At 42.8% G+C, this 19071-nt stretch overlaps 1 protein-coding gene across 1 annotated transcript in view; it reads left to right on the forward strand.

The window, feature by feature from the left end:
• The window catches only part of LOC142937532 (gamma-aminobutyric acid receptor subunit rho-3), a 15813-nt gene extending 622 nt beyond the window's left edge, over positions 1–15191 (forward strand). The window contains exons 2-10 of the mRNA XM_076080513.1: positions 1939–2051; positions 9366–9433; positions 10881–11104; positions 11867–11949; positions 12361–12498; positions 13412–13564; positions 13662–13723; positions 13968–14099; positions 14761–15191. Of these exons, the coding sequence (XP_075936628.1) occupies positions 1939–2051; positions 9366–9433; positions 10881–11104; positions 11867–11949; positions 12361–12498; positions 13412–13564; positions 13662–13723; positions 13968–14099; positions 14761–15060 (1273 nt within the window). The 3' untranslated portion in view covers positions 15061–15191. The remainder of the gene's footprint in view (positions 1–1938; positions 2052–9365; positions 9434–10880; positions 11105–11866; positions 11950–12360; positions 12499–13411; positions 13565–13661; positions 13724–13967; positions 14100–14760) is intronic.
• Positions 15192–19071: the final 3880 nt, after the last annotated feature.

The following is a 19071-nucleotide window of genomic DNA, read 5'->3' on the forward strand; positions in this document are numbered from 1 at the left end:
TGATTAAGTTTCGTCACACTTGTTTAAACAAAATGACTTCATCTAATCAATACACATCTTAAAATGCAGTCGTGCTTTTTATAATATATTATGACTCCGTTGTTAAGAGGCATGAGATTTGGTGAAGAGCACATTTGACTTGTTTAGAACTCAAAACTCAGTTTAGGACTTTGGACATGCCTGTCTTGACTTGGGACTTAACTCGGGCCTTGCCTGCTTGACTTGGGACTTGGTTTAAGACTTGCTTGTCCTGATTTGGGACTTGACTTGTGAGTTGTTGGTCTTGACTTGAGACTTGACTCAAGATTGTCTTTGCTTGACTTGGGACTTGATTTTCTTGACTTGGGACTTGATTTAAGACTTGCTTTGAATTTGTCTTGAATTGAGAATGGCCAGTCTTGACCTGGGACTTACCCGCTCGACTGGGGACTTGACTTCACTTCCAACGAACACGTCCCTCAGACGTTCCCAGAGTTTGATCACTTTCACTTCCCTGTTTCACAGAAAAAGAACTCTAGTGGGAGTATTTTATTTAAAGAAGTGAGATCACAGCAACAATCTTCCCTACTTCTATACTTTAACTTGTGAATGTCAAAGGAAGTGAACTTTTTGTTGTTTTCAAAGAACCATGAATGAACCTTAAAGCTTTAAATATCTAAACGTGATGTCACATCAAACCGACAAATGCAAAGGTGGTCTCTACACGTGGACGGAGTTGTGACGTCCTCAGAAAACAGAGTAAACTCTTTGTGCATTTAAATAAACTGTAAAGTAAATGTCTGACATTCAACCAGGGAAACCCCGACGACACCACGTTCAGGATGTAGAAGGTTTAATTACAGCCGGAGAACGAAGGCCTCTCCGCTGCTGCACTGTGTGTGTGTGTGTGTGTGTGTGTGTGTGCGTGCGTGTGTGTGTGTGTGTGTGTGTGTGTGTGTGTGTGTGTGTGTGTGTGTGTGTTTTGAACTGTGTGTCCACAGGTGAACACACAGTGGGAAAAGAGATAAAAGCTGTTTGAGAGTTTCTCTGCTGACGAATGAAAAGCCTCTTTGAAAGTCACACAGCTTGACACACACACACACACACACACACACACACACACACACACACACACACACACACACATTGTTGTGAGGTCAGTGTGTTTGAGCCAAATCCTGTCTCCATAACCCTTAAATTAACCTTGAAACAAAGAAACTACATTTAACCTCAAACCCTGAAGCTAATTCACAAATAAACTCAACACTTCCTGGTAAAGTTCTAAACAGTGGAGGAAGTATTCAGATACGTCAGTAAAACTACTAATACCACACATTTCTACTATTATATATTTTAGGAATATGTTATTATTACTCATGCATTCATGTAAAAGCAGGATTTTACTGATGGAGTTGGTTGAACTATAATGATTGTTTGATGGATGAATCTGCTGATTATTTGATGCATCTAAAGCTGTCAGATAAATGTATTGGAGTATGAAGTACAAGTACCTCATATTTATACTGAAGTACAGTAGTGCAACATGAAGGCTGAGGAAGAAAGGACTCATGGGAAATGTAGTGTAAAATGCTTCTCATCAGCATTACAGTGATTCGCTCCCAGCAGCTGATTCATGAGTCCTGCAGTAGCAGCGAGGATTGTTTAATATCATAATGACACTCTTTGAGCGGGAGATGAAGATAAATAAACGCACATGCACGAGAATGCGGGCACGTGTGTTTATTTTTGTTCATAGAGCCTTTGATTAAGGTTTTGTCAGGATGAGAGTTAGAAAACCACAAACTGTGTTTTCTCTAATCAAAACCTGCAATTACAGCCGTAATAAACCAGCTAATCACTCAACACACTGTGTGTGTGTGTGTGTGTGTGTGTGTGTGTGTGTGTGTGTGTGTGTGTGTGTGTGTGTGTGTGTGTGTGTGTGTGTGTGTGTCCCTGCAGACGTATTGACTACAAGCTGAAGAGGCAGGACAGCACTAAGACGCTGCTGATAAAGACCGAGCAGCTGCTGAGGATCGAGGAGCACGACTTCGCTATGAGGCCGGGCTTCGGAGGTCAGACACACACTGTCTCTCTACACTTGTGAGGACATCTCGTTGACATGCCCATTTTTACACGTTTATGTTCACATTTTAACAAAGTGGTTTATATTGCTTTAACCACACGTGTTGCTTTGTAAGTTCCTTCTTTTTTAGGGTGAGTTTTTCTCAACTTCTTTATGTTTTGTTGCTGTTATAACACTCATAACTAACAGCCCTTTTATGAATTTAAATTTGTATTAGTTTAATTCATTTTAATATATTCTTCTTATTAATTGTCTTTTTACCTTTATTTCTTATCACTTTTACTGATAATGGGACATATCCTGTCTACAAGTATTCATTTTAATTCTATTTTTAGTATTTCTTTATATGTATACATCCTCTTTATTACTTTTTAAAAAGGCCGTTCCCCTCTCTGGTGACCTGGGCTTCACACTCCTTTGGAGCAGTGAGGAAACTGAAAAATGTCCTCACAAAGCGAGCAATACCCTCACACACACACACACACACACACACACACACACACACACACACACACACACACACACACACACACACACACACACACACACACACACACACACACACACACATAAAGGCACACCTCATTTCATCCTTGAAGATTTAATCCGCTCGCTCACATGTCGTCCCACGCTGATGACACGTACGCGCTGGTTTGATGATGTGATGATGGGCACTGGGTCACCCAGACAACGGATGTGTTGATCCGAAAATCACCAACACTGACCCAGATTACACCATTGTGTGTGTGTGTGTGTGTGTGTGAGAGTATTAATGCGTTTGAAATACAGTAGGACTCTGTGTGCTCACTCAAATGTGATTGTGTGTCCTTGTGTGTGTTTTTGGCAATATAATGAGTGCGTGTGTGTGTGTGTGTGTGTGTTTGCGTGTGCGTGTGCGTGTGTGTGCGTGTGTGCGTGTCGGGGGCGATTCTTGTGCATTAATCTGGATTATATTCCAGGTCTGGAGCAGATGGAGGGGTGGGAAACAAACTGACGTCTGCGATGGAGATCATCGGTATCAAACACACGACAATAGAGCACAAACAGTTCATTCAAATACATTCCTTTAAATGAGATATTGTGGATTTAATTAATATTCAAAGAGAGGAGATGAACGTAAAGTATCTAAGAATTACCCCGTCATGTCAAATTCCTTGTATGTGCAACATACCGTGGCAATAAACGGTTCTGATTCTGATTCTGATCTGGTATCAAAGTATCTAGTAAAGTAAAGTAATGAAGTACATTTACACGTTCTTTTAACTTGAATATTTCCATTTTTAGGAGACTGTCTTCTTCCTTTACTGCATCTCTGAGGGGAATATTTGACTATAAATATCTAATATAACTTTTCATGGTTATAAGAGTCGACTGTTGATATGAACAGGATTCAAACTCTGGTCTCCGGTTCGTGATTGATCGTGACCGGAGAGGTTTCTACGACCACAAGAGGAGGCGTGTCACCAAAATGTAAACAGAATTTAACATTTTTTGAACAAAGGACAATGCTGTCATTTCTCTGGTGATGACAGTCTCTTCCTTTCATTCTTTCATTGACCTCAAGACATGAAAATCTTCAAAAAACTAAAAAAAAGTTTAGATCTAAACTAAACTCTTGTCACATTGATAACCTCTGCTTTGGACTGGAAATCCTGGAAATACCTGGAAGGACTAAAACTTCTTTGAACCTTTGTGTTCAGTGTTTTTGTACTACGTGTTTTGTAAGATCCTCTTTTACTTACTGCTGATACCAGTGAAAATATTCCTTTAATAGTCGAAGTCAAAGTATTATCTAAATGTTTCCTTCAGTAAAAAATAATTGTATTTTACAATACCACGTAGCGTTACCACGTAGCGTTACCACGTAGCGTGACGACGTAGCGTGACGACGTGGCGTGACGACGTGGCGTGACGACGTGGCGTGACGACGTAGCGTGACGACGTAGCGTGACGACGTAGCGTGACGACGTAGCGTGACGACGTAGCGTGACGACGTAGCGTGACGACGTAGCGTGACGACGTAGCGTGACGACGTAGCGTGACGACGTAGCGTGACGACGTAGCGTTACAACGTAGCGTTACAACGTAGCGTGACAACGTAGCGTGACAACGTAGCGTGACAACGTAGCGTGACAACGTAGCCTAAACCCATCAGATAAATGTTGTAAAGTAGCAGTAGAAAGCGGCATTGGGAAAAACAGTAAAGTACAAATATCTTAAATTTCTCAAACCTGACTAAATGTTCTTTTTACAACCCACCACTGTTACATATATTCTGCCAGATGGATGTGACAAAAATGATTTTCACTGTACAGAAATTAAATTACCTACAACACAACGGCTGCTTGCAGCTGCAGTAAAAATACATCTCCAGTGTCACACATGACTGAGTTGAGTCCGTATGGATTGTGTAGGAGTCTGATGTTCAGAGAATGACCTCTTTATCCCTCTCCACCTTTCACCTTTCACCTTCACCCCTCCTCCTACTGGAGAGTCAAATCAAAAACAGAAACATCCCCCAAGCTGCATTATGCTGCTTATGACTGATAGAAATCCTCTACCAGACTTATTGTGTTCGGAGATCAAAGGACTCATTCTAAAACACTGATTACCATGTGTCTCTCTGTGGTTGTTTTGTGTCTCTTTGTGGTCATATTGTGTCTCTCTGTGGTTGTTTTGTGTCTCTTTGTGGTTGTTATGCTTCTTTTCATCATCGTGCCCTCATCTCTTTGGAATTGTTTTGGTCATTTTAGTCTCTTTGTGTTCATTTTGTCTCTTATTTTGCATCTCTTTGCAGTTGTTATGGTCTTTCTGTAGCCTGTTTTGTGTCTCTTTGTAGTTGTTTTATGTTTCTTTGTGGTAATTTAGAGTGTCTTCGTGGCTCTTGACAGATATTTTCTAGGTGAAGGTCAGGGGGCCCCCTGACACTTTGGGCCCCGGGGCCTTTGTCTGGTGCTTCAGTAATCCATCATGGCACAGATGGAAGAGTTGGCAGCATTGTTTCACTGATGCTCAACAAACTGTCTGTCGCAGAACTAACCTCACTAATGACGTTGCCTAACACAATGTGACCACCTTCATCTTCAATGATTTTCTCAGTTAGTGAAACAGGCTGAACAGGAAGAACTACGACCTGCTTTTCCTCCAGTTTCCTGCTTTGACCACATGTTTTTCTTTCCTTCTCGAACTCAGAGATAAAGATTTTTCTTTATTCTCTCCAGAACGTCTTAGGCTCACTGTGCAGATACAATATATTCATATTTTCCTGTATATTTCAGTTCCCGCTATAAATAACTTGTTGCATGTTAATTCATGCTGAACAGCTTCTGATCATTTGTGTCCAATAGACACAATGCTGTCTCTCCTTGTTGTGGACATCCATCAGTGCAACGTTACCTCTGACTGTTTTACGGTCAGTGGGCCCCTGAACACAGATAAGAAAAAGGTCAAACTTCCTCTCCTACAGAGGAGCAAAACACAAAGGTTTTATAGTTGTTTAGCTTGTTTTGTTGTTGTTTTTCATCTCTTTGTCGTCATATTGTGGGTTCTTGAGAGACAGTTTGTGTCTTTTTGTAATGGTTTTGTCTCCTCGTAGTCGTTTTGTAGGTGAGGACCAGGACGAGCGAATAAAACAAACGTTGCGATAACTGTTGTGTATTTTCAGTATGAATTGAAATGTATTGATAGTATATTTGTGCATGCATGTGCCTTTGTGTGTATAGCATCCTCCCACCTCTCACCCCCCAAACACTGTGTTCCCCCCAAAAGCCACGCTGTAATTCGAACACTGCACTGCAGCAGAAGCCTCCTCCTCATCAACTTGTTTACATCAGCTGATTATAAAACGATGCATGCCTCGAGTAGACCAGGGTTCTCCACCACAGTGTTGGAACAATATATATTTTCCGTAGTATCCATTTAGACCAGAAAGAGGAAAATGTATTTACGTGTCTCTGGTGCTGGATCTGGATTACTGCCCACGTTTGTTGTCCTCAGTCGTTCATAGACTTTAGATCTGGTCCTCAGTGACGGTTGGGTCTCAACCACTTCACAGTATGAGGAATATCTGCAATGTGAAGAAAATAACAACAAAAGATTTGCAAAAATGTGCGTTCATGCAACTCGTTGAGTTACATTTGGAGACTTTATGCTCATGCAACATGTAGGTGTATGGGAGTCTGGTTCAGTGGGGGTCTTGGGCCTTGTTGATGAGACCGGCTGCAGTCAGGAAGAAACTGTTCTTGTGGCGTGAGGTTTTGTCCTGATGGACCGCAGCCTCCTGCCGGTTGGGAGTGACTTAAACAGTTGGTTAACCGGGTGGGAGGGGTCGGCCACAAATCCTTCCTGCCCGCCTCGCAGGGTTCTGGAGGGACGGCAGATTGCAGCCAATCCCCTTCTCAGCAGAGCGATTGGTTCTCTGCGGTCCGCCCTGGTCGGTCCTCTGCAGGATGGTCTTGGTGATGACAAGGAGTAGAGCGGGGTTGGGGGGAGGGGGAGTTGGCCTGGTGGCTTGTGAGGTTCCAGCTCTGAATGTTTTTTTAAATACGTTAAACAACTTTGTGGCATTTCCACCCTGTTTGTATGTGTTTTTGGTTAGATGTCTGAAATAAGGTCTGTGGTTAACGTAAGCTGAAGAGATTTTAACGTTTTAGCCGCTGACATCGTGATTTATGGTCGCTTTCAGCTTCAAGACACTTCTGGGTCAGGGAGCTGATGTTCAGGGTCCTGTGTGATGAAGGTGCCCCGGAAGCAGAAGGTCACACATATGTTTGTAAATCAAGAAATAAAGGTGTTAAAAATAGAGCTTAGTGTTGCATCATATGAATCTATAGAAAGCTGAACCGGACCTCCATTAGCACGCGTCGCTCTATAAACTGGGTGTGACATGAGAAAAGGAAAGCAGTAAAGAGGAGGGAGGGAGGAAGGGATCGAGAGGGATAGAGAGAGAGAGAGAGAGAGAGAGAGAGAGAGAGAGAGAGAGAGAGAGAGAGTGACCTTCTGCTTCAGGATGTTTCCCACCAAAGAGCCCTCGTTGTCGGGGTTACACTACATGTTGAGTCCGCTCTGCTGGTGTTTCTTCTTCTTCTTCTTTATGCGCGTCATGTCGGGACAAAGCTGCGCTGCAGCCGGAGCTTTATGGTCCCGGCTGTCAGATGAACTTCATTAAATAAAGTGTTTATTGAGCTGCCGGCCTGCTAACATTCAAGTGGAATTAACACACTTTACATCCACAGAACGGCACACAGACACTTTCGAGTCCTTTTCTTTTTCCCTTGTTGGCCTTGAGGGTGAAAACAGGAATGTAAGCCGGTAAACCACGTCCAGACGGAGGTCACAGACCCAACCGGTGTTTGTTTGTGTATCCTCAACCAGCAGACATGGTTTTAGCGATTTGCAGGTCAAAAGGCTTTTTCTTGATCTTTGAGTCCAATTTAATAAAATGACAAAACATTAGACCAGTGAGGTACCACAACATTCAGGGACACGACTACAGGAAACCTTCTCTAGGCGTGTAGGTTAAAAATGACTTGTGCAACAACTCTATGTAGCCTAATACAATTAGAATTAATAAAAGAATGGATGTTTTCAACAGGCAGCAACCTCTGGTTCTGAAAAGTGAAGTCAAAGCTTCATGTGTTAAAGCTGCATTCTCTCTAGTGTCCACCAGGGGGCGACTCCTCTGGTTGTATAGAAGTCTATGAGAAAATGACTCTACTTCTCTCTTGATTTATTACCTCAGTAAACATTGTAAACATGAGTTTATGGTCTCAATCTCTAGTTTCAAGTCTTCTTCAATACAGCATGATGTTCATTTAGTACATTATGGTCCATTTAGAGTCAAACAGACCATAAAGCAGGGGATGCTTTAGGGCGGGGCTTGTCTCTGCGTCTCCATGTCAAAGTCCAAATGGTCACTTCTGTTCACTTGTAGCAAAAAAACAAAATGGCGGTGGCTTAAATGCTGGTCTGAAAGCTTCAAAATCTCAGTCCACAAACGACGACTACGTCCTCTTCTTATATTCAGGAACTTAACTTTGACAAAACTCTGTCTTTCTCTCTTTCTTCTCCCTCATTTCTATTTTTTTTCTTCCTCTAAAATCTTTTGTAACTTCTGTTCTGAAAAGTATTTTATAAATGAAGTTTTCTTAACAGTCTTCAGATGTCTAGATTACATAGAACAGTTTTGTCCACAGCATTAAAATAACGATACTTCACTGTGCAGTCAGGACCCGCTGCACATTGAAAATACTCCCATTTGACCTGCACATCACCTAAACGAGCTCAGTGAGGGTGATGAAAGTTCACCGCTGTCAGAAGTGATTTATTATGTTAGCCAGCATTCACGACGGCTCATTCTTCTTGTGCATTCCCCTGGTTGTGAAACTTTTAAATGTGTCCTGAAAGAACGTGCTGCAGATAGAGACGTCACATTAGTTTAAGACGACAGTGAATCATTGCCGATGCTTTCTGGTCGAGTCAGGAATGAGCTGCAGGCCGCAGCGGTGGATAAATCCTAAAATTAGACGATTTTTTTTGGTGAGGAAAAGAAGAGCAGCGTCACAGCTGGTTTCAGGCTGGACGGACGTCCCTTTAAACCACCTTCACAAACTTTGCCGTGATTGCTTTGTGGAGGCAGAGCAGCCAAACAGGGAGCCGGGAATGAAGCTTGTTTCGATTTCTATTTTATTTGTTTGGGGGGGGGGGCTGTGTGTGTGCTGTGTAGCTATTTCTGCTCTGTTTGTGTCCACAAATCAGGTTGTTCAGGTTTAGCGGTTAAACAAGCTTAATCTGCTAATGAGGCGGATGGAGAGCGGGGGAGGGGGGGGGAGTAGATGTTGACGAGCTGCGGCGAAGACAAAGGATGTTGTTGACCTGAAAGAGGTTTTATGGGGACAATACAGACGCTGAGATTGGAGAAATACACGTGATAGAAGCTGCTGAAAGACGTTTGACATGCTGTCATTTATTCCATATCAGTAACATTGAGAAAAGCCTCTGAAGCAACAAACAACTCTACTGTGCAGGTTTTCTGATGCTGCAGAGTAAAAACACATGACTATCTTTAACCTTTATGCATCCTTCCAACATTATCACCTATACTTCTTTACTGAATATAATATGAAATGTATTAGGACGGTTGACTAGTAATCTGTAGATTGATGACCTTAATTACACCCAGCAAAGTGTGCAGGTGGTTGTGAAACGCCTCAGGTGATGTGAGGCTGTTCTGAAGTGCGGCGGCATTCCTTCGCATCGATTTATGAGTTCTGACTCACTGACTTTAATGATTTTGTGGTTTCAGGTGCAGCCATCCCCGTGGGCATCGATGTGCAGGTGGAGAGCATCGACAGCATCTCAGAAGTCAACATGGTGAGGATTTTAAACAACTTCATTTCCAGTTTGATGAACTGGTGAACTTACCTGTTCAGGAGGGACTTCAGACATTTACTTTCCACTGGCGAACGTGGCAGAGACGACACGTTCTCACTCACAACAATAAACTGTACCAAGTATTTCACCATCTTTTATTGAACCTAACTAAGTATTTCACCATCTTTTATTGAACCTAACTAAGTATTTCACCATCTTTTATTGAACCTAACTAAGTATTTCACCATCTTTTATTGAACCTAACTAAGTATTTCACCATCTTTTATTGAACCTAACTAAGTATTTCACCATCTTTTATTGAACCTAACTAAGTATTTAACCATCTTTTATTGAACCGAACTAGTAGTTTTGTTGGCTAATCATAAGCGAGTTTCCTGTGAAGATTGAAGTTTATTTTGAAAAGACTTTATGCAGGTAACATATGGAAGTTGACGCGTGTTGCTGGGTTTTGTAGCAGAAACAATGAGCAGTAACTCTTCGTAGGGTATCACACAAACCGTTACGTTATTTTACTTTATATCTTAAACAGCCCTTCAACTTTTAATCTTAAACGTAAGGTTGTGCATTCAGTAAGTAACAGCTGTGTCCCTTTTTAACATTTAAAATGTTTCTGCACGAGTTCAGAAAGTTGAGAATATTTCCCTGAAAGCTGAAACTTAAAACAAAGGTTCTGATGTCCGCTTCAGGTTGCTCTGACGTCACTTCCTGTCAGTTGCTTCGTCTGCTCTGTGACCCCTTCGATGGCTCTTCTTTCAACTCAACCGTCCACTTATCTTCAACTGTTTCATCTGGCTCCTCCAGCCGACAGAGATAGATGGTGGGCGAGGACGGCGGCGTCGTGGCAGCCTTTCACTGGACCGGTGGAGGTCTGCATGTAGTCTGGACACGGTCCACCTCAGGCTGAGAGATCGATGACTCTGTCGGCTCTCAGCTCCCAAAATAAAAGAGACGACATCTTACAGATATACTTACAAAGTATGACCGACTTCTTTCCCATTTAGTTCCACTTTGCTCAGAAATATTATTCATTTGACCAGGATTTAATACTTTGTTAAAGTCCTCTTTGTTCAATCTTATCTTCTAGCATTATTTCATACAGATCCACACTTTAAAACATTAGAACAAACTATGCAAAACAAACCGAAAAGGAAAGAAAAATAACACGAAACAACAGAAAAAGACATCATATCAGTAATGATGAAGATACAAATAAATGGTGAAGGAGTCACAAAACACGAGACGAATCCTATTATATACGCTTGTTTCTTATTATTCTGGATGCTTTCACTTCTCTAAAAATCCTTTAAATGACACAACCAGAGAAGTAAAAATAACTCCGTGAACTATTCACATCTTTGTGTTGGAGGAATATTTCTCTCCCTAAATGACTCATAAACCAGATCAAACCCGTTACCTCCTCCTGCAGGACTTCACCATGACTCTCTACCTGCGTCACTACTGGAAAGACGAGCGGCTGGCGTTTCCGTCCCGAACCAATCGGAGCAGGACGTTCGACTCGCGGCTGGTGAAGAAGATCTGGGTCCCCGACGTCTTCTTCGTCCACTCCAAGCGCTCCTTCATCCACGACACCACCATGGAGAACATCATGCTGCGGGTCTACCCCGACGGAAACATCCTGTACAGCGTCAGGTAGGCGGAGGAAAAGTAGAGGTCATATCTGGACTGAGTGATGTAGAGACAACGTATACGTCTCTGGTAGAGACCTGTCAATCACCATGTAGCCCCGCCCTAAAGCATCCCCTGCTTTATGGTCTGTTTGACTCTAAATGGACCATAATGTACTAAATGAACATCATGCTGTACTGAAGAAGACTTGAAACTAGAGATTGAGACCATAAACTCATGTTTACAATGTTTACTGAGGTAATAAATCAAGAGAGAAGTAGAGTCATTTTCTCATAGACTTCTATACAACCAGAGGAGTCGCCCCCTGGTGGACACTAGAGAGAATGCAGGTTTAAGACATGAAGCATTGGCTTCACTTGCTGCCTGGTTGAAATATTTTACTGGATAAGAGACAACTTTGACCTGCTGGGGAAGCTAGAGAAAAAGATCCGGGGCTCACCAAAGTCATCAGGATTCATCCTCTGGGGAACATGAATATCTGGACTGAGTCACGTGACAGATCATCCATCGAGCCGTGCAGCTAGCGGGCTGCAAAAGAAGCTGATAACACATGATCCTACTTCCATATATGTCATTCTCTTAATGCCTCTAATCTAAACCATAAACCTCTTCATCTACTTCTGCGCTCTAACACAACTAGTATTGGTATTTTTGTTTCAAGTTCATGAGACCAAAAACTTTGAGAGATTGAAGGTGAAGCTCGGGTTTCCTTGATGACAGCAGGAAGTGTGTATATAAAGTGTTGTGTTGTTTGTGTGTTTTCAGGGTGACGGTGACGTCGCTCTGCTCGATGGACTTCAGCAGCTTCCCTCTGGACACACAGAACTGCTCTCTGGAGCTGGAGAGCTGTGAGACACACACACAGACACACACAGACACACACACACACACACACACACACTTACATTTTGAGGTGACACGTGCACAACATAAAAAGTAATGGTGGAAAGTTTGATTTTGAGGTACTTGTACTTTACTTGAGTATTCCCATTTACTGCTACTGTATACTTGTACTTTACCAATTATATATGTATGTATATATATTATTCTGAAATAGACCGTTCTGCGTGAGTACTTTCACTTTAATACTATTTCTTTTGATACTTTTCCTTTCTTAAATACTCTGAATATATTCCACGTCTGAAAAATGTATAAACTCAGGATGAACTCAGACGACGGCCAATAAATAGAGTTCTCCTCTTTCCACTTTTCTACCATGACACTGAACACCCCCCCCCCCCCCCCCCCTCCCCCCACAGATGCGTACAATGAGAACGACCTGATGCTCTACTGGAAGAACGGGAACGACTCTCTGAGGACGGACGAGATCGTCTTGTCTCAGTTCTTCATTGAGCATTTTCACGCTTCCAGTGGCCTGGCCTTCTACAGCAGCACCGGTGTGTGTGAGTGTGTGTGTGTGTGTGTGTGTGTGTGTCTGAGTGATGCATGAAAAATGTTTTTTGGATCAAATCCCTGCAGCAGCTTCAACATCTGGTGGAAAGCCTGAACCCAGAAGAGGCTGTTTTATAATGAAATGTTCACCATTGGTGTCTCCCCTGTCTGTCTCCCTCTCTTTCTCTCCCTCCCTCCCCGTCTCTCTCTCTCTCCCTATCTTTCTCTCCCTCCCTCCCCATCTCTCTCCCTCTATCCCCTCTCTGTCTCTCCCTCTCTCCCCGTCTCTCCCCGTCTCTCTCCCTCTCTTTCTCTCCCTCCCTCCCCATCTCTTTCCCTCTCTCCCCTCTCTGTCTCTCCCTCTCTCCCCGTCTCTCTCCCTCTCTTTCTCTCCCTCCCTCCCCATCTCTTTCCCTCTCTCCCCTCTCTGTCTCCCCCTTCTCTCCCCCGTCTCTCTCGCTCTCTCTCTCCCTCTATCCCCTCTCTGTCTCTCCCTCTCTCCCCGTCTCTCCCTCTCTCCCCGTCTCTCTCTCTCTCCCCGTCTCTCTCCCTCCCTCCCCGTCTCTCTCTCTCTCCCTATCTTTCTCTCCCTCCCTCCCCATCTCTCTCCCTCTATCCCCTCTCTGTCTCTCCCTCTCTCCCCGTCTCTCCCCGTCTCTCTCCCTCTCTTTCTCTCCCTCCCTCCCCATCTCTTTCCCTCTCTCCCCTCTCTGTCTCTCCCTCTCTCCCCGTCTCTCTCCCTCTCTTTCTCTCCCTCCCTCCCCATCTCTTTCCCTCTCTCCCCTCTCTGTCTCCCCCTTCTCTCCCCCGTCTCTCTCGCTCTCTCTCTCCCTCTATCCCCTCTCTGTCTCTCCCTCTCTCCCCGTCTCTCTCTCTCTCCCCGTCTCTCCCTCTCTCCCCCGTCTCTCTCTCCCTCAGGTTGGTACAACCGTCTGTTCATTAACTTCATCCTACAGAGGCACATCTTCTTCTTCATGCTGCAGACGTACTTCCCCACCATGCTGATGGTGGTCCTGTCCTGGGTCTCCTTCTGGATCGACCGGAGGGCCGTCCCAGCACGCGTCTCTCTGGGTAATATATAAATATATATATATTCAAATATATATTTAAAAAAATATATGTATATATAAACATATATTCAAAATTGGACTTTCACCCCCTCTCTCAGGTATGACCACAGTGCTCACCATGTCCACCATCATCACCGGAGTCTCCTCCTCCATGCCCCAGGTAGCTGCTGTGTTTGTTTGTCTGTCTTTGTGCGTCTCTCTTTTATTGTCTTAGTGAGATAACTTTGGATCTTGATTTTTGAAAACTACAAATTTGTTTATATCGAAAATAAGGCTTTGAAACCGTATGAATACCTTCATGTTAGGAAATAAATCCAGATATTTGTCTCTGTGTCCCAGAGTGGAGCATTAAGCTCTTTATTATACATTTTTTGTGCGTTGACTTTAACTGGACGTGGTTCCAGGTGTCCTATGTGAAGGCGGTGGACATCTACCTGTGGACCAGCTTCCTGTTTGTCTTCCTGTCTGTGATCGAGTACGCGGCGGTGAACTACTGCACCACTCTGGAGGAGATGAGGAAGATGAAGAGGGGGAAGGTCAGCAGCAGGTTATCACTGAGGGACGTATTTCACTCAATGTCTCCCTCTAGTGGACACACGGGGACATTACACCCTGCAAGAGGTTTAAGAGAGTATTGTTAATAAGTACATTTACTACATATAGTGCACTGCAGTACAATGTGGAGGTATCTCTACTTCATGACACTTTATTTTTCTACTTCACTACATTTATAATGAATATAAAAACATTTAATATTACCTTTAAAAATCAATCGCAATGTTACTTTTCTATTTTATTTTACAACATTTTTCTGTTGAAACTTTGTTGTTCTATTTCACACTGGTGTAAGTATTACTACTTGAGTACTTTATATTTATTACTTTTATTCTTGAACTTATAAGAGAAGATAAGAGAACTTTTAAAATGTGATGCACTGTGTTTTTTTATATATTTCATGTTTTCATCTTGTCAGATGTAAAGATTTGCTTCTTTTTTTCATCTTAAATGACAGTAAACTGAATAACTGATGTTTGGACTGTTGATCAGACATTTGAACCATAAAAGATATCGATTACTCAGCGTTAAACACAATCAAAACCCCACATTTCCTCTGGAGGGTGCTGTGTAGAGTTACATTAAATGTTAATCTAAAACTTAAACGATACTCAGTATTTTTTTGCCGTCTTCATGTTTCAGATCCCGTCCACCTTCAACGCCAGCCAGGCGATGGCCTTCGACGGCTGTTTCCACGATAACGACGTGGAGCTGACTCCGTTCTCCCGCGCGACGCCCACCCTGACCTCCGACCCCGGGGACCGGACCGGGGCCCCGGACGTCCGGCCCCCGGAGGGGACCCGCCTCCGCCGGCAGCGATCCGTGCGCGAGAATGTGGACCTGTTCGTCAGCAACAGCTACATGATCGACTCGTACTCCCGCCTGGCCTTCCCTCTGTCCTACCTGCTCTTCAACACCATCTACTGGAGCCTGTACTCCTGATGCATGCTGGGGGATTCCTGCGCGGGCACCTCACTGCATCAATCTCTTCGTCACTGATCGTCTGCTTTACGCGAGAGATAAAAGCACTCGGAGTCTGAACCCTTCATATGTTTTAACGGGACACGGTTGAATTCTGAGACTTGGAAAGTAATGAATGTTCATTTATGTATTTATTTTAATAAACTGTTCATGTGACTTTGTGAGTTTGTATTATTAAAAATGAACACATGCTGGGCATTTTGTGAGCTGAATACCGTATTTATCACGCATGTTAATATTTGGCTACTTTTAGGCCCAAAACTATTTTATTTAGACCTTCATGTTGACCAGACTATAATAATACATAATAAATGAAATACAACAGAACACCTGAAAACTAACACCTGGCGAGTTAGGTTTATGTTTGACTACTTTTAGTCTAACAAAATTAAGTTATCAGCATTTTTCAATGGTATTCCTGTAGCAGAGACTTTTATTTTAGGAAATAAAATTTCCGGAAGTATACTGAACAATACCTGAATAAATAAAATAAGAAAAATACAATTCAATATCTAATATGGGATATTTTTAACAGAATCTATGTTGCTCTAATCATTGACGATCCCAGACTGTGGATTATTTTATTTTTTAAACAACAAGGGGAATATGTAAACAAACTAGCATTTAAAGGTATTATTAATATTTGGTAGTTATCAGGCCTGACATTGGTGGAAATAATACAAATATTTTATATTTTTATGGCAGTTTTTGACAAAGAATTGTTTTTCCTCTCAGGACATCGGAGCAACTTTGTTTTTAAACATATGACCAACACGTTTTAAACGTTTCGATTAATTTAACCTTTTAATCAGGATTCTGAGATGTTTTACTTCACCAATTCAGATTAATATCAAATTGGATTAATGCCAATTCGCTATTAATTTAGTGACAATCCTTAAATAGTTGAACTATGAACTATTTTTTATCATTTATTTTTATGATCATTTTATTATTATGATAAAACAAAGTGATTCTTTTAGTTTTCCTGTCGAAATGTCCTGTGGGTAGTGGAAGATGCGTTTGAGGTCTCACGGCTTCCGTATTTCTAAAACTCTGTCCACATCCCAGCAGGTGTAACTGTTATTAAAAGTATATTTTTACAACATTCTGATTTCAATTGAAACGCACTGTTTCCGTAGCAAGTGTAAAGTGCAGTTTGTCTGATTAATTGATCATGAGAGTGCTCGTGTGGTCAGGAAATCAACAATAACGGGCGTTTTTTAATGCGCATGCGCGAAGAGAAGTCCCGCAAACACACCGCAAGAAAGCCAGAAATCAAGCGTGACTTTCAACGCAGCAGGAGGAGGAGGAAGAGGAGGAAGAGGACAGGTAACAGGCGAGTTTACTGCAAGTTTAGTTATGTTAGTATAACATTAGCATTTAGCTAACCGTTAGCCTCGTTGTGACGTTCTATTTATGGCCGTTGGCCAGCTGAAGCTTAACGGTAGCTAGCTAGCGGTTAGCAACGTTGGAGACACCCGTTAGCTGCCTCTTTGCGCCTGAAATTACCGTTTAAATTCCGGAAGAGAATATGTTGAAAACTCTTAATATATTTAGCTAACTACACCAACGTTTTTACTGTGAAACTATTTTAAATTTAAATGGGAGGATTTTAGAATAATAGTAAGTCAACCTACCGTTAGCTTAACTGTTAGCACGTCAGTTAGCCAGATCTAACGTTACATTTAGCCGTTAATATCAGTATGTTATCAGTTTAACAGAACAAAAAAATATGAGAAATTAATGATTTTTTTCCACATGAACTATTGAAGGATTGTCACTAAATTAATAACTAATTGGCATTAATCCAATTTGATATTAATCTGAATTGGTGAAGTAAAACATCTCAGAATCCTGATTAAAAGGTTAAATTAATCGAAACGTATGAAAAGTGTTCATGGATATACTGGGTTGAGCTGCTCATTAAGTTTCCTTGTTGTGAAGATACACGTTTTGAACAGTTCTAACAGTTAAGATGGTAAAGTAATGAGAAGTTAGATAATCGTTAATTATTCACACATTTTCTGTTTGACGGTCCTTTCTCTTAACCTGTCAGCTAAAAGTGATGTGAATTAATGATCTCATAAAGGTTCATGTCAGCCTTTTAAAAGGAAGCAAATGATAACAAAGAAGAGACGTATTATTGAGGCTATTCAGTGAGCGTGTTCATCGATCAACAGAAAACTAACTGATTAGTGTTTTGATATATTGCTCATTACCCTAAATCTCCCTGTTACAAGTTTAAAAAATGTCACTTCAGGTTAGACCAACATGATCTGTTTGCTTTGAATGTTGTAGCTTCTGTATTTGATTCTACATTGTTCGTAGAACATTTGAAGCCATACTTTGCTCTGGTAATTTGTGATTTCTTTCATCAGAAGTAGTCCTTAGTGGCCACAAACACACATAATGTTATGACTCTTCACTTTACAGCAACAGTTTCTGTGTTGACCACATGACGTCACACCACAATCCTCTGTGTCCAGCTGATCTACAGGAGCCGTTACCCCTGGGAGCGCTGGGTCCTGCTTACTACTACCTCATCCAGGTACTGGAACACGAATCAGCTGCTCTGGTCTTCTCACTGCTCGCTCTCTAGACACACAAGCTTGTTTACAATCAACATCACTATCTGAGAACCCAAATGTTGATTATATTGACCAATATATACATATATTATTACAGAATCCAAAATTACAATCGACACCCTCTATCCTCAGACCCTCGATTTAAAATAGAGAAAACCTTTTTAACCTTTACAGGGGGAGAAAGGGATCCCTGTTTCAGGACAGACAGACAAACAATAGATGTGTGTAGAAAGAAATGACAGCATTAAAAAGTAATTGTTTGAATAATAAATGAATTATTTTAAACTATACAATTGACCGGGACAACTACAGGAAAACCTGATTAATTGTTGGGGCCCGAATGGCCTTGTGAGGCAGGGAGGGAGGAGGCGAGGAGGCAGGGAGGGAGGAGGGAGGGACGCTGAAGCAGAACTGATGTAAATCAAAGGGAAAGGTGTCAGTGGGAGGGAAGGATACGAGAATGAAAGGAAGGGACAAGGGGGAGTTTCAGGGAGGGAGAGGGAGGAGCGGACACTGCTGCATTACTGCTCTGTGATTGGTGGTGACCCCTCTCAAACTGTAGCCTAACTAGGGCTCCCATACATTCTCTCACACACACACACACACACAAAGTAGTGTGCGGCCCTCTGTTGAGTGGCAGGGACATGTGAGCGCCTTCACATTTGCTATTCTGGGTAGGGGAGGGGAAAAGTGGGAGGGAAGGGGAAAGAGGCGAAGCGGGGGAGCAGAGGGTCTTTTCTCTTTCTGCCAGTGGCTGAGCGGTCGTGAGGAGCTGCTCATGATTCTGTCTCGTGTTGTGTAGCCTCTTAGTGTGCGTGGACATAGCAGTCTTGTGCTTTATTCCCACTTTAGGCCGGAGAAGATGGGGTGCTGCTTTAGTAAGGAGCTCAACCCCGGCCTGCCGAGTGAGAGGAGCGGTCTGTTACAGCCCCCGCTGCACGACGGGCTGAGTGAGGTGACAGACCGGGTCAGGCAGCACGCTGGGGCTGTGGCTCAGCATGTGTGCTTGAACGAAGAGGACACATGTGTGGCAGACGGACCGGCTCAGAGGAAGACAAGGGAAGACGAGGAGGGACATCCAGAACTGGGGACGGATTCGGCCGAGGTCAGCAGGGACAGCACCACGCGGAGCGAGAGGGGTCTTAAACCGGCCGGCTCTCACCAGGAGAACGAGGCTATTATTAACACAACCAACACAAACATGCATTCAAACACGGACACAGAGACACATGCTGCTAGGCCCAGCTGTGGACCGGCACCCTATATGGAGGTTTCCACACGGAGTCCAGCCAAACAGAAGATTTTGGAGAATGCCACCCTCAGGGCTCTGTGGTTCAATCAGCTCCCAGACGGGCAGAAGCACAAACCGTCAAAATGTTTGTCA

The sequence above is a fragment of the Anarhichas minor genome, unplaced genomic scaffold (assembly GCF_050575085.1).
Source record: "Anarhichas minor isolate MPS153535 unplaced genomic scaffold, ASM5057508v1 ptg000074l, whole genome shotgun sequence".
Taxonomy (NCBI): domain Eukaryota; kingdom Metazoa; phylum Chordata; class Actinopteri; order Perciformes; family Anarhichadidae; genus Anarhichas; species Anarhichas minor.